The sequence below is a fragment of the Pezoporus flaviventris genome, unplaced genomic scaffold (genome assembly GCF_033815535.1).
Source record: "Pezoporus flaviventris isolate CSIRO_AGI_PZ_B2104156 unplaced genomic scaffold, CSIRO_AGI_Pfla_v1 ptg000007l, whole genome shotgun sequence".
NCBI classification, from domain to species: domain Eukaryota; kingdom Metazoa; phylum Chordata; class Aves; order Psittaciformes; family Psittacidae; genus Pezoporus; species Pezoporus flaviventris.
The window spans coordinates 67,871,730-67,888,076 of NW_026892555.1; the positions used below are offsets into that span (position 1 = coordinate 67,871,730).

General features: G+C 41.1%; 1 protein-coding gene across 2 annotated transcripts in view; it reads right to left on the bottom strand.

Annotated features, from left to right (window-relative positions):
* RPRD1A (regulation of nuclear pre-mRNA domain containing 1A) overlaps positions 1-13,495 on the bottom strand; it is a 40,575-nt gene extending 27,080 nt beyond the window's left edge. For both annotated transcript variants that reach the window (XR_009742640.1, XM_061449089.1), the window contains exons 1-5: positions 13,112-13,495; positions 2,163-2,292; positions 1,364-1,470; positions 1,187-1,281; positions 94-220 (exon numbers count right to left, since the gene is read on the bottom strand). Coding sequence is in view for 1 of the 2 variants with exons in the window: in XM_061449089.1 (XP_061305073.1) it covers positions 94-220; positions 1,187-1,281; positions 1,364-1,470; positions 2,163-2,292; positions 13,112-13,262 (610 nt within the window). In the remaining variant the exon portion in view is untranslated. The remainder of the gene's footprint in view (positions 1-93; positions 221-1,186; positions 1,282-1,363; positions 1,471-2,162; positions 2,293-13,111) is intronic.
* Positions 13,496-16,347: the final 2,852 nt, after the last annotated feature.

A 16,347-nucleotide genomic window follows, 5' to 3' on the forward strand; every position in this document is an offset into this window, starting at 1 on the left:
AAGCAAGCAGAGAAAAACAAGTAAAGCTGTATTTCACTATATACTGTTAAGTTCTCAGAACCACATCTCAGTTACTGGGACCCAAACCCTCACCTGTTATTCTGTCTAACAGGGACACATCCTGGACCTCTATAGGCAAAGAAGCTATTCTCTGATGAACTGCTGCATCCCCAGAGGCAGCGTTTTCTAGTTCTTGTAATGCTCTAATGAGATCTGTGGTCTGAAAGAAGCATGCAAGATTGAAAACTAGTTTAAATAAACAGATCCTAGTACAAAACAGTATTTCACAATAAGCTTATGGAATAAATTTGATGGTAATTTTAGCAGCATTTATGATGTCAGCATAGCAATATTTTATCCCCTCTCAGACTGGAAATAAAACAAAGTCAAGCCATTATTTCTCAGAACACTGCAGTGTTCCTAGTTTTAAAGGTCACCTTCCTAAAATAGATACTTCATTTAAATTATTGATGCAAGACTACTTCCAAGTCTTTTATTTTTGGCATTAGTGATAATTTTACAGTACCTTTCATTTTACTATACATTTTCTACATTATTTTTTTTGTAGCTTTGCTTCACTATTGTACCAGACTAGATCAGTGCACTTCTTTTGGAAGTAGGGCTGATGTTCATAGAAGCCCAGATGTTTGTTACAGAGAAACATACTAAATTGTGATTATTTGAAGGAAGCCATTCTTGCCATAATAAAATGGCTTTTGAGATGGGACAGTATCACTAAAAAACAAACAAAAAAACCAAAACCACAAGAACTATAAAAGCCATAACAATGCTAGGTAGACAAGAACTTTCCCCAACCATCTTGATTGCAACATTGAGAAGTATTTTACTCCTAAATCGACAATAACCTTATTCTAATACATGTGTTACTTGTTACCGCTCTGGAAACCAAATGAGAACTTGAAACGTTGTAGAAGCTAATGCTGAAATCCTGCTGCGCACAAAGCTGGGTATCTAGTTGATACACTCCGGTTTAGTGTCAAACTGACTTAGGGTTACAAAATGCTCCACCTGTAACCCAAAGTACTGTGAAGGAGTTTCAGGTCTAGTCAACCTTGCTCAGAAACCGTTCATTCAAAAGAAAAGCAGAGACCACTAAAAACCAAGAGTAACTGAAAAATTCTATGCCAAAACATATGCAGACAGAATTTTACAAACATGTTTTTACCTGAGGAGGGTCAGAGGGAGAACTTCGAGGTGAACAGTTATTTTCATCAACTTTTATCTGTTCATACGTGCGCTTCCTCACCTTTCTGTCTCCATCTAAATAAAAACAAGCACAGCAGTCAGGGAAATAATATTCTAAAGAAAAGACTGAATTTTCATACACACATAAAATACTTACACAAAGCTTGCCTAAGTTGCTCTAACACATCGTTTTCATAAACAGACCTTTCTTCCCAGATAGACAGCACTCGGCCAAGGTGCTTCTTACAACTCTCGTCAGACTCACTGTTACAAGAAAAGCAAAAATCAGCACTAGGTGAAAGTACAGCACTGCTGTAGGATTATGTCACATAAGGACTGTGACATGCCTTAGCAATATCAAAGTATGAGAAGGCAATCTCAGAAAATAGCAAAATCACATTTTAAAGAAAATAAAGCAAAGACCAGTTCAACACGTCTTAGTAAGCATAAAAAATGGGCCAGCACCCAATTCTCTTTCTGTTTGCTTGCTTGACCCATGGATCTGTAGGTGTGTAGCCCTATTACACAAACACTGCAAACAGGTTTGTGTTGCATCAACAGCTGTGTACCATGTGAAAATAATTCTGTATCTAGAGTCTAGAATCATCATGCAACAAGACGAATGGCTGCTGGGGAAAAACAAATCATACACCACCAGTAACGAAACACACCAAACTGCTGTAGCACATAAAATACAGACTGAAAACAAGCCTTAATACAGCTAACAGCTTTCTAAGGCAAAGGGGACTGAATGCAGATGAATTTACTATGCAACTTCATCCAATATCGTTAAGACTGAGATCAAAAGAACACTGAATAAATCAAATTAACAAGACTTCCAAGTACAGAAATAGCACACAAAGACTAGCTGGGTCAGGAGAGATGCACTGATGACTTCTCTATTACCCCTCAAATACAGTACGATGAAGGACACTGCACATAACAGTATACTGTACCTTGAAACATGCTTAAAAGCCTCCACTATTACCGGAGCAAAATCTTTTGTGAATTCTGGTCCTTTCCTTTTGCTGTTCTGTATGACATCATTGGCCAAGTACAGGAATGTCAGCTTCCTACTTGGTTTTGCTAATAAAGAGAGTGATAAACAAGAATAATTAGAAAACTTACACAAATTAATACCTCTTTATCCATATTTATGCTAAATACAAAAACCAAATCAAGCATGTTTTTCCTATTCTCATTACTGCTTACAACATTTCACTCTAGTTCTGTATTTAAAAATGTGAGAAGACTTTGGTCACCCATTGGCTTTTCCCTCCCTTCTGCTGTAACTCTGCCCAGATTCTTCCTCCTTCATAATATGAGCTCCTTCTAGCACCATCTCCAAAAATAAACAGAAAACAACATGACACTCTATAGTGTTCTTCAGTCCCCAACTATTTTCACATGCTTTCCTGAGCCTTATGTGATTTGTGTCTTTGGTAGCCTTCATGGATTTCTTTCCAGTACTTTAACTTCCCTTTAAGCTTGAATTTCTGACACCAGTGAAGTCTTTTGCCAAGGAGTTTCAGACCCACAAACACTTACATGAAGAACCTCCTCCTTCCAGTTTTAATTTCAGTCCTATATAAAACCACCCCTCATTCTCATATTTGAGTAAACTGAACAGTCTGTCCCTACTCAATCTCTCCACACCATTCAGATACTTCCCTACCTTATCTTCTAATCATTAATACGCTCATCTGCGTGCAGCTGTAAGATTAAGAAAACACTTCCAAAAATCACTTTTAGGCTTCTGGGGTATATCTCTTTTCCAAGGATCTCAAGCATTCTAGCCCATTCCCATTAACATTAAATAAATTACAAGCTTCAAATTTACAAGTTGCTTTTGAAAATCTATTGTGTATTTTAAATGTTCCTACTCACGGACTTTCATTTTCCACCCCACTTCATCTAATCTTCATTAGCCTACAGGTTTCTCAGAGCTGCAACTCTTATTGCTACACTTCTAACCTTGCGTTAACATCAGAAAAATTTCAGGCTCCATTACCAACCACACAATCTCAGTACACATGCTAACTTTAAAAAAGAGATTTCTCTTAAAAGACAGATTTAAGTTTCTCTGCCCTCCTGAAGAAAGCAGCACTGTGGTAAAGCCTTTACATGTTCTTTAAACAGGTGCTCAGCTCCCAACATGATTTGATTTTGTTAATTTCCACTGCAACCTCTCAAACATTTAGAACCACCACCCTCACACAGAAGAAAAAAAATTCAATGTTGGTATGATTCCATTCTAAAGAAATGCTTTTGAGAATAAATTTTGCACTATAGAAAGATTTCCCTGACGGACTTATCCTTGGAGTACCGAATTTTTCCATCCCCTTGAACAGACATATCCAACAAGATAAGATAGTTCTGGATTAAGGGGAGGGTGAGGAAGTAACAATGGTTACAACTGAAAATGAACCTATCTCTCAGAAGCAAGGCAAACTAAAAAGTGGCAAAAAAAGAATTAGTTTTGAATTGCTGCACATAAGGCAGATCTGCTCCAAATAATGAAGTCACTACATGCAACCACCTTGGAATTAATCTATTTGAGTCAAAATCTGGCTAAAATAAAATGAAGACTTTATAAACTTATGCTACTTAATTTCTATATTAAAACTGACACAAACCAACACATCTCCTACCTATTCCTCCAGGTAAACCACAGCTCTGACATAGAAAGCTTTGAATTAGTCAGAGAGTCTTAGAAAACATATCTTGTCTCATGAGTGTACCAAAATGTTTAACGTTTGTTAAAGCTGACCCTGACCCCTACCCCCATTTCTTAAATAAGCCCAGAATTAGGACTCAAAATTTAATGAAGCAGGCTGTTCCCTATATCCTCTGAACTGCATGCAGGATAGATCCCTGCCGATCCATTTCACAGAAAAAGAATCATGTTTTAAACCTCAGAGATGCAACTCATTTGTGACAAGCCAACTTCCTTGTTTCCAACAAGTAACCATCTTGATGGTAACAACAGGAGATATATGTAGTGCCATGAAGTCAGGTGATGTCGATTTTCACAAAGCCTTGACTATCTATTCACTACATTAAACAGATCAATATACCATGTTTGGAAAAAGCATGCTAAAACCCAGAAGTCACTCAAAACACTATTAACTCTATCTGTGGCTTTGGCCAGAAATTCAACTAAAATTCTACTCTTATGTTCGCAGAGAAAATATGAAGAAAATTTAATTCCTGTTGCTGTAAGAATGCTCTGCAGAATTCCAAAGCTAAAATGTTATCTGCTCTCAAGAAGTGCTCCTGTCCAGTTCACAAATCTTCAGGAGTTACATACTGGCCTACTATCAATCTGCCTTACACATGAGGCTAAGGTGCAATGTAACACTTAGCAACTCAGGTTGACAACCATTAGCTGAAAAAATATGAAGTGTTCTACCACTACCATGACTGTAAATTAACTACAGAAGTCTGAAATACAAAATTAAATTCCAGACTAGATGGATCTGTTCTGATAAAAAAATAAATAAGTAAAAACCCCATCTCTTCAAGAGTGTCTCTCTTCAGTAGCACTTATAACAGCTCTTCAACCCTGGGCTTTGATATACCTCAGAACACCAAAATGGATCAAAGAACAGCTACAGACCATTTTAAAAAAAGTGTCTTCAACACATGGCAAGGCTACTAGCAAAAGTTCCCTTACTGTCAGAAGAAAGTGAAAGAAGAAATGGAAGATCTTAGGTTAAACAATGATCTGAAAGGCACATACTGCCAAAGTATAGTGTTAGAAGTAGCTAGCCCACACTATCTCTGGTACACTAACAGGACAGTCTGCAAACACAAAACTGCAAAGAATGCATCCATGTTGGATTGAGTCATCTTTTCCGACACTCTTCTGCAGTGTTCACATAACTCTTCTGCTTGTTTCAGTTTTATCTACCATTTACTCACCAAAGCAGCTCCCTGAAGCACTGGATTCTGAACACTTTAACAGGTGCTGGTTGGTATAAAGGCCATATTAAGCATCCACAGTGAGACTAACCAGGATTGGCACCTTGCAACCGAAACTAAGTCTGTCTCAAAAATGTATCTTGTATGCTTGTATGCTTGTATCAATGTATCAAAATTGTATGCTTGAAACCACAAAACTCAGTGAACTATAATGCTGATGAGCCACCACTTTAGTGAAGAAATTCTAGAATTTTACCTTGGAAGGCAGTAAGCAAGTTATCTTCACTCAGGTTAACTCTGGTAATCAAAGCCATCATAGCTCTATTCATCTTCTCCAGGTCTACCTCCTGGCATTGGAAATTGAGCTCCCATGAAGATTGCTAGAAACATGCCCATCAGTGTCATGCTCATCTATACCTCTTCCCTAGAGCTGAGATGTATTTGCTGTCTTAGACACACAAGCATAAGGGATTTCACCTATATCCCACTACAAATGTATAGTCTATTGATGCATCTGAAAATCTTACATCAGGCTTTCACTTTCTACAGGCTAGCTCTGCTATGAATGGAAACATCATTTAACAGAAGGTTTTGAGAAAGTGAACATCAGTAGGTTAAAATCCCACAACAATTACCAGCACTAAACAGTTTATTTTTTTACTAAAGTTCTTTAACAAGGATTCAAATAACGATCTGACTCAATTGCTTTTCAATTACATTAGTTTATACATACACAGCAGAATATGAGTCTCAGCACCTTCCAAAAATCCCTGGGACATTTCCTATATCATGACATGCTCACACCTTCACAAAAGAAGTTAAATGACTTCTCTGTAAACACCTGACAAGCTCTCATGGTTGAAGGTAGTAACACAGCTGTAAAGTCACTTTTTGACTTGTCCTTTCAGACAACACAAAAATAATATAATCCATAAAAGGCATGTTGTACAACAAGCACTTCATCTTAAAATACATTAACCTTCTGTTATACAAAAGTTAAACTAACTGTTCAACACTGCACTGTCACCTGATTTTCCTGGTGAATTTTACCAAGGTTTAAGAACTGCTGTGTTTCCTTTCCAAAGACAGGAATGAGACTGCCTACAGAATGTGCATATTTGAGGGTCCAAGTGAGTTTGGAGGCTAGTAGACGAAAGAAATGCAGCATACAGCTACTGCTGGGAAAGAGGCCATCAGCATCAAATTACCACAGGCATGTGAGAAACTTGGTCACAAGCCAAGGAAACCCTTCTGAAATAATTACTCTGCAGAAGCTTCCCACTGTAGTTGGTATATCCTGAATTATCTGAACACGTGAAACAAACCAACTCCTTTCATTGCCTCGCTTGGCTGGTACAATGCCAAGATTAATATAAATCCACAGCAATAACAGTCTTAGGATAGAAAAAATACACCACACCAAAGTATTTAAAAGCAGAATGGTGAAACATAGGCAGGTTCAGGTAAGATGCGAGGACACAAGTGGTACAGCAATAAATCAATACAGATTTGTACACACTGCATTCTTTCAAGACTAGTATTAGGGAGTCAACTAGTCAGGCTGGATTACACAATCTAAACGTGACTATTTTAAGTGAGAGATTCTGGCATCGCTCATAAAATTACCTATAGTCAGGAGCAACAGATAAATCATTATGCAATAAATACATCTCTCTAACTTGACTTAACTTACATTCACCTGAAGTGTTGCCTGCTGTTGATCTCCAAGCCTTTCTGTATAGATGAGAAGATTCATGTGGGTAAGTGGGAAGCACAAGCACCTCTGTCTTAAGTATCTCACTGGCCTCCCCAAGAACACCTGCTAACCAGTGAAATCAGTAAGCTATAGTTTTATTTTAAATGTTTCTTTTTAAAAGAAAACCAAATCTATTTATTCTCTCAGGTGTATCACATTGGCCAATGATGCTATACCACCAATACGTAGAATAATCTATAACCACCAATAAAGAAAGATTTCTTCTCTACTATGTAGTACTGAAAAACTGCACTACATAGTAGAGAATTGTTTTAAATCAGGAACTTTTTTCCTGAAATCCACTTCACATCTGCAGAGCAATATATTTCCACTACTTTTGGTTGTGGTTCTGCTCCAAATCAGAGTATTAGAGTAATTCAGATGTAGTATAACTTGCAAATCTGGTTTTAATGTTGCTAGATCTTCTCAATTTGCCTACAAAGAGCCTCTAACTTCCAATTTTCAGCAGCACTGAGCAACTGCCACAACAGCCACTAGCTTCAGAAAAACATACTGCATCAATGCCAACAGCTATAATGACTGACAACATAAACAATAATGCTATGTCCCAGCAGCAGCAGTAGACAAACAGCCATAAATAATTAAAAATAATCACTTCTTATACCACTGAACAACTTCAACACCTGGAAAACAACAGAAAGTTCAACCATAATAAACTGGAACAACATGTAAACTGGCAGGGCTGAGTGCTAAAATGTCCCTCTGTGGCAGCCCAGATGTACACAACTGTTACAGAACTTTAGCTGTCTTAAAGACAATATACAATGGCTCTGCTAACCTGGATAAGCTTTGCAGTGAAGACACAGTGTAACACAGGTGGGGCGACAGATGACAGCCAAAACAAAGAGGTCAAGTGATTACAGAGGGCAGGTTCAACGTCAGTTTCCAAGACTGACTTATCTATGAGATGCCATGAGAGGCTCTGAGGAAACAGATACTTGAATCTGAAATTAGGTTTAAAGATACAACACAACGACTATTAAAATATCATGAGGATGTAAATACCTAACAAGTGACAGGGCTGGACCTGGAAAAGCTAACAGAAAATTAGTTGACGGGAAAAGTAGTACAGAAAAATTACTGGAGTTAAAATTAAAAAGTCCCATACTACCAAACTCAAACACTTAGCAATTTTACTTTTCTTGCTTTATAGAAGGAACATGAAAAATTTTACTTTTTAAAAAGAACATGCTTTAAACCAGTACAGCAAATACCACATGAAGACTACTGAACAAGCACCTACTATTCATCCTTGAAGGTTGATGCTTTGAATTATGGAATTGAAATTTTAAATTTCAAAGCACACAAACAACAAACCCCTACAGCTGCAGGGTATCCTGAAACCAGAGGTTAAGAGATGTATGCAACAGAACATCCGTTCTAAAAAGAATATGTCTTAACAGTCTTCATCTCAGAAAAGCCTCTTCAAGGGGGCTAGCTCCTAAGGGTTTCCTCAGTGGCTGCAGGCTTACAAAACAAAATTGCATGTGTCATGCCACTACTTAGTTAAAAAAACAAAACAAAACAAAAAAAACCCAACAACAAACAAATCAACCCTTTAAGTCAGCCCTTTTATAGACACACAAAATTAAACAGTTTTAACAGGTCCACTAGTTGCATTTTGGGAATGACTAATGTATTTACATTACAGTTAATTAATTAGTACTACTTAAGTAATTAAATACTGAGTAAGCTTACAACTAGCAAGTGTGTAACTATTTAACTTCAAGTGTTACATTTCCTATATCTGAAATCTAGCTGGAACAGGATCTTTTTCCTCAGCGCACACTTTTCAAGCCTTGCTAAGCTTTCCCTAACTTTAACTCAAAAGTCTCTGTAACCAGGCTATGGAGCAACATTATCACAGAACTTAATTCACAACAGTTACTTTGAAGCAATCATGAAGGTGACATATCACGAGAAAAAAATACTTTCCTAGAATAAAAATCCAAACGGCATGATAATCTCATTTTAATAAGACATTTACTACAAATGAAGAATACCCTCCCCACCAATTTATTTATTCCATAAGTCAACCATGAAATTCAAAAGAACACAAACTAATGATTAGCATAAGCCAGTGCTAATACAGGCTGCAGTCTACAGGCGAGATACTATCCTCACAGTCTCCTTTCTGCCAACACCAGCTTTCCATCAGGAAACTCATCTATTTCAAACTAATTATTGGGTTTTCATCAGCAGCACAGCACAAGATACTGTCAGCAAAAAAAAGCATCAGAAATATTTTAAGACATAGCTAACCAACAGCAGACTGGAAAAGGAGCTGTTCTGTTGTCATTGGAGACCTCTGTTTATCTGTCAAAACAGGAGAAATCTTTGTTATTTCATTACAGTTGTAATTTAAGTTAAATTCTACTTTTCTCATCATTTTACTCATCAGTGAACGAAAGATCAATGAATGACAATCTATTCTCTATCAATCACAATAAAAGATGGTGGGGAAAAGAAAATCCACCACTATATACACTAAAATGTGGAGTATCTTCAGTTACACCTGATTGGTTTTGCACAGATGCATAATTAGGAATACTTAATACCACAAGCTCTGCCACAGCCCCACCCTTGTGGCACCATTCACCCATGCATTTTTCATTAGCACGTATCTGGGGTCAGTCATCAAACAGAATGTCCCTATACTCAGTCTCTTGAAGCATATAATCTGCAACTCCTGATCTAATTTCATCAAACTGTTGGCTATATAAGATGACATCCTTTCCTTATATATTTGTGCATCTGGCCAATTCAGAGCTATCTGAAGAGTACTTTCACAATACCATCAATTCTAGAATACATTACACTAGCTTTCCTCCATTTTTTTATTCTTTCTAAGAATGACCCTATGAATTCTACATGCCAGTACTTTAGGAACTACATATTAAAGTTATGGTAGTATTAGGGGAAAAGCATATATGCATGCTCCTTCAATAATCAGAGTTACATCAACTCTATTGATGCAACCTTAGCAACACTGGAATTCAGCGAGACAAATCCAGTGTAACCACTCCACGTTATGACAAAGATGGGCAAGCTCTGACTGTTCTCCAAGTTTACACCTAAATGCAAGAGATCACCAAGAAAATCAGTGAAAGTTCAACTGCAGATGAAGGTTTATGAAACAGATTATTTGTACAGTGCCCTAACATTGGCCCTGAACACAATCAATTAATCCAAGTAAACAGGAAGGGACTAAAATTTTATGCTGCCCAAGTTATACTCGCATTTGAAAAGCTGCCTCTTCACCTCTAACATAATACAAAGACAATGACTATTTTAAAAATTAAAGAATCAGAACCAAATATGTAGGAACAAAAGAGCTGTGATCCTAGTACTTGTTCTCATGAATAACTAAAGATGTCTTCAAAAAGGTTCATGCAAGCTGATCTGATGCAAGTGATCTTTTTATTTAGCCAGAGAAAATGCAGTATCACACTGTACTGTGTTCAACTTGATTATACAATATTCCATGAGCCCAAAAGAGAGTAGGCTGGAAGGAAGGTCTGGAGACAGGGGTGACAATGAAAAATGAATACAATGAAAGGAAATAAAATTTGGAACGGCAAAGTTCATTTTCAGTTTTAAGACAGTACTGACTAGCAATAGCAGCAGACAGTGCCAATAATTTTTATGTCCATATTCCCCAGAGATAATTTTTCTCTCATGTAGGAGGAAAATCATGTCTCTATGATTTGGCTGGTGGGCAAGTCAGAAACCTTAAAACTTACTCTATGACCTTATTGCCAGCATTCTACTTTGTGATGTTTTATGCAAGTCACTTCACCACAGCATACTGGTTTTCCCTCTCATTTTCCACATGCTGACTGCTTAGAACACTAAATCAACCCCTTTGGGGAATAGGAACCACATTACAATTATATGCTGCAATTAGCAAAAAGTTAGTACTGGGCCAATGTAAGCTAACATTTATAAAGCTCAGGTACTATTTATCAGAGATGGAAAATCAAAACATACCCTGTGTATATTAACTATGCCAGCTTCAAAATGCAGTGGAAGAGGAACATAGGAAAAAAGCACTAGGCTTAAAAGCACAGAAGGAAAGGTGCAGAACCCTGAAATCACCTAAGCTGCTCCTACCTGACACAGAGTATCAACGGCTTCTACACACCCTTGAAGGCTGGCTTCCAAAGCGGTCACTAGAAAAATCTTACTCTGAAGAAGCAAAGGCTGGATAACAACTTCAACAAACTGAAGAGGAAAATAATTATAGCAGCTATACTCATCCAAAGCTCAAAACAGGCTTAAAAGTGAAGCCAGACATTGAAAGCTGGCAGAAAGCAAAGCATTCCCATGAGTTCTTAAGAAGATTGTTACCCTTACCACTCAAAGCCACCTTAGAACATGTATGCCATATTTCATAGAATCATAGAATGGTTAGGGTTGGAAAGACCATCTAGTTCCAACACACTTGCAACAGGCATAGACACATTCCACTAGACCATGTCACCAAGGGCCCTGTCCAAACCTGGCCTTAAACACTGCCAGGGATGGAGCATTTACCACTTATTTGGGCAACCTGTTCCAGTGCTTCACCACCCTCACAGTAAAGAGCTTCTTCCTCATATCTAACCTCATTAAATCCCTGTTTAAGTTTCAAACATTTCATTTTTCCAATTAGTCAAACAGCACAACAGGCAAATTAAGCTAATATTGAAGTTAAGGACTGACCATTAGTGTTACAGATTATTATAAACTGGTATTGTGCATTTTAATTAAGGTGAGCAACCAAAACTCTGGCTTTGTTCCAATTAGCTTAAGATACCTTTCTGATATCATCCAAAACACCAAACATTCGAGCTGGCTGTTTAGAAGGCCCAGAAACGTAAAATGTTTCAGATGCAGATGTTCTCAGAACAAAAAAGCATGCTTGCAACAAACATAGTGAAAATGACCCACATGAAAACCTACAGAGTTCATGGGAACATCTCTCCATATTATATTGTACAGTTTATTATTACTTCATATGCAAGATATTTAAGGGTAGCTCATCTACTATGATGTTATGCCTCCTAACCAAGAGATCACTGTGATCCAGCCATGCACTCCTTGTATTCCATTACATATAATAGTCAGCTATTCCTCCTAGTTTTGAGAGACTGAGTGGTTCCTCTTTCTTAAGTCCTGTAACAGCTTAGTCCTGTTTTTCCTCTCCACTTGAAAACCTAGCCTTCTACTTTCCCTGTTAAAGAGCCACATATTAATGGAGCTCCAAAGGAAACTACCGTAAAACCATAACACTTCCTAGAGCAAAGCAGAATTCTAGCAAGAGACTTCTTTTTCTTAGATGAGACAACTGAAGATCATATAATTTTCCAGTCAGGTCAAATAAACTTTCACATGCCATTTCTGCCTTTCAGTCCCTAAACCTATAGCTGCAAGTTCTTTCCTATTAAAATGAAAGCCAAATAAGAATCTAGATCTGCACACTCAACATCAGATACTCAATACAGCTTAAAAAATACACATTTCTGTTATGCTAACATTTGTATTAACCATCTGGCAAAAACAGGAAGTAAAACTCACTTTGGACATACTAAATTGTTTTTTCCCCAGAATATTCCCATCCTCAGCTGCCCTACAAGAACAGTCGCTGGCATAAGTGGACAAAGCCCACCGTGTCAGGAAACTCAAGCGGTATTACAGCTAACCATCATTACAGATGACGAAATACAAGGCCTAAGAAGGGTGATCTTGAAAAGCCGTAACTACCAGTACTAAAACAAAAAGCCTTAAGCCCTGTGCTTGCCTCCTTCCTTCCCTTTTCCCACTTTCCATTAAAAAGAAAAAAAAAAAAAGGAGTAAAACACCAGAAGCGGCCTCCTCAGAAGCATCTCACTGAAGGCGGAATGGGAGGGAGAAAACAAGCCAGGGGAGCGGAGAAAAAAGAGGGAGGAGAAGCACCTCCCATCCCCCAGTCACGAAGAAACTGAGACGCGGGGCTCAACATTTGCCCCAGTAGCTCCGCTTTCCCCAGTTACTGGGGCGTGCAGGCCCTCCCTCCTCCCCATCTCGACAGACCGAGGAGCCCTGCCGCAGCAGCCGCACACTTGAGAGTGGCCTCCTCCCGCCGCACCGCCCCCCAAACCCGCTGCCCCCGAGGAAGGCCGCACCCGGCACCCAAGGGCGGAGAAAGGCCCAGCAGGGTGACTGCGCCAGTGCCAGGCTCACCTTTGCGCAGCTCCCGCTCCCACACGCTGACGATGAGCGCCGAGTGCTTGCGGTGGTGGATGAGCCACAGGCTCAGGGTCTGCACGCTCTGCTGCGAGTTGCTCAGCTCCGACAGCTTTCGCTCCAGCGCCGCTTCTGAGAACGCCGACATAGCCGGGCCCAGCTCGGCTCCGCTCTACTCAGCCTCGCTTCTGCCGCCGCCCCTACCGGCCCGGGTCGGCCGCACTCAGTCTCCGCCTCTACACCCCAGCAGGGGAGGAGCCGGACGAGCCCCGGCCCTTCCCGCCTCGTCTCGCCGGCCGCTACTCCCGCGCTCCCCCGCAGCCCGCCGCTAACAAAATGGCGACAACCGAGCCTCCCGGAGTGCCGCCCTACTCCGCTCCGCCCCTCCCCTCTTCTCATTCCCCACTTCCGGCAGGGGCCTACAATGAGGCGGAGCGAGGACCGAGGACCGAGGAGGTGGATGTTAGAGCGAGTGCGGCCTGTCGCGTCTCTTCGAACAGCCTCCGCACGGCCGCAGTGGTGCGGCCCTTAGGTCCGCTCCGCCTGAGGGAGCTGGGCGGCGGCTGGACTGTGGTTTGCTTGGTGGACCCCTTAGCTCCCCAGCCGAGATCCCTTCTGGTGGCTGCGCTCCTGAAAGCTGGTGAGGGTCAGCCGAGTCTTAACCAAGTGACTTCAGAGAGGTTTCTCAGTGAACTGTTGGGGGCCCTAGGACATGCAGAGCAGAAGCAGGCTTAGGAGCCATTGGTGCAAAGCTGCAGGTGTACCAACATGTTGCTCTGGGAAATAACATAAAAAAAAACAGACGTAAGTAAGTCCCCAAGGCAGTCCAGGCCTGCCAGTTTCTGCCAAATGCCATAGCAGGTTAATAACTCTGACACTGGATGTGTGGTATTTCATATTTGCAGGTGGATGTGTACTCGACAAATGTGCCTGGCCACATTTTTAAAAGCCTTTATTTTATTTCTCATTTATGGCATTGACAGTATCATGCAATGACAAGATTATGTGCAAAAATACTTCTCAGTTGTTTCAAACATGCTCACTCAAAGCTCTGTTGAATCCTTGCTACGCCTGCTGTTTCGGCAGTACCAAGGGAAAACGGTGCTCTGCTCACCTTTGCATTCTCTCATAGATTTTGACTTGTATCATCTTAAGTAATTTTTCAAGCTGAATGATCCAAGTTAGTTCTTAGATGGAAGGTACTGTATGCTGCTTAGCATGAGAGCATTTCTAGTATTTATGTAAGCATTTCTGAGGAACAGCCTCATGCTCGCAGGCCTTTGTTCTTATGGGGGACATCAACCCCCCTGACATCTGTTGGAGAGATGGTACAGCCAGGTACAAGCAATCCAGGAGGTTCCTCGATTGTGTGGAAGACAACTTCCTTCTGCAAGGAATAGAGGAGCCGACAAGGAGAGGTGCCATGCTTGACCTTGTGCTCACCAACAGGGAAGGGCTTGTTGGAAATGTGACGCTCCAGGGCAGCCTTGGATGCAGCGATCATGAGATGGTCAAGTTCAAGATCCTCAGGACAGTGACAAGAGCATGCAGCAAGCTCACTGCCCTGGACTTCAAGACAGCAGACTTTGGCCTCTTCAGGAACCTGCTTCAGAAGGTTCCATGGGATATAGCCGTAGAGGGCAGGGGGGCCCAAGACTCTTGGTTGATATTCAAGGATCACCTGTTACAAGCTCAGGAGTGTTGCATCCCAACTAGAAGGAAGTGCAGCAGGAGGGCCAGGAGACCTCCTTGGGTGGATAAGGAGCTCCTGAGGAAAATTCAAATGAAAAAGAGGCTTATAAAAGGTGGAAGCAAGGGCAGGTGGCCTGGGAAGAATACAGGGATGTTGCCCAGGAAGCTAGGGACCACGTTAGGAAAGCTAAGGCCCAGTTAGACTTAAACTTGGCTAGGGATGTTAACGGTAACAGGAAGGGATTCTATGGGTACATTGCAAATAAAAGACAGACTAGGGAAAACGTGGGCCCCCTCCGTAAGCTATCAGGAGAACTGGCTACCCTGGATTTGGGAGAAGGCTGAGGTTCTGAATGACTTCTTTGCTTCAATCTTCACTGGCAAAGTCTCTGACCACACCACCCAAGTCTTGGAAGGCAGATGCAGGGACTGTGAGAATGAAGACCCTAGGTGCACTGTAGGAGAGGATCTGGTTCAAAACCATCTTAAGAACATGAATGTGCGCAAGTCCATGGGACCTGATGAAATCCATCTGCGGGTCCTGAAGGAGCTGGTGAATGAAGTTGCTGAGCCACTGTCCATCATATTTGAAAAATCATGTCAGTCAGGTGAAGTTCCTGACAACTGGAAAAAAAATGTAACCCCCATTTTCAAGAAGGGATGAATGAATGACCCAGGGAATTACAGACCAGTCAGTCTCACCTCTGTGCCTGGCAAAATCTTGGAGCAGATTCTCCTGGAAGGCATGCTAAGGCACATGAAAAACAACAAGGTGCTTGGTGACAGCCAGTATGGCTTCACTAAGGGAAAATCCTGCCTGACCAATTTGGTGGCCTCCTATGATGGAGCTACAGAACTGATGGACAGGGGTAGAGCACTTGGTATCATCTACCTGGACTTGTTCAAAGCATTTGACAGTGTTCCACAAGACATCCTTGTCTCTAAATTGGAGAGACATCAATTTGATGGATGGACCACTTGGTGGATAAAGAAGTGCCTGGATGGCCGCACACAAAGAGTTGTGGTCAATGGCTCAGTGTCCAGCTGGAGACCAGTAATGAGTGGTGTCCTTCAGGGATCGGTGTTGGGACCGGCCTTGTTCAACATCTTTGTTGGTGACATGTACAGTGGGATTGAGTGCGCCCTCAACAAGTTTGTCGATGACACCAAGCTGTGTGGTTCGGTTGATAACGCTGGAGGGAAGGAATGCCATCCAGAGGGACCTTGACACGCTTGTGACGTGGGCAGATGCCAACCTCATGAAGTTTAACCATGCCAAGTGCAAGGTCCTACACCTGGGTCAGAGCAATCCCAGGCACAGCTGCAGGTTGGGCAGAGAAGAGACTCAGAGTAGCCCTGAGGAGAAGGACTTGGGGGTGTTGGTTGATGAGAAAATGAACATGAGCCGGCAGTGTGCTCGCTGCCCAGAAAGCCAACCGTATCCTGGGCTGCATCAAAAGGACTGTGACCAGCAGGTCGAAGGAGGTGGTCCTGCCCCTCTACTCTGCTCTCGTGACACCTCACTTGGAGTATTGTATGCA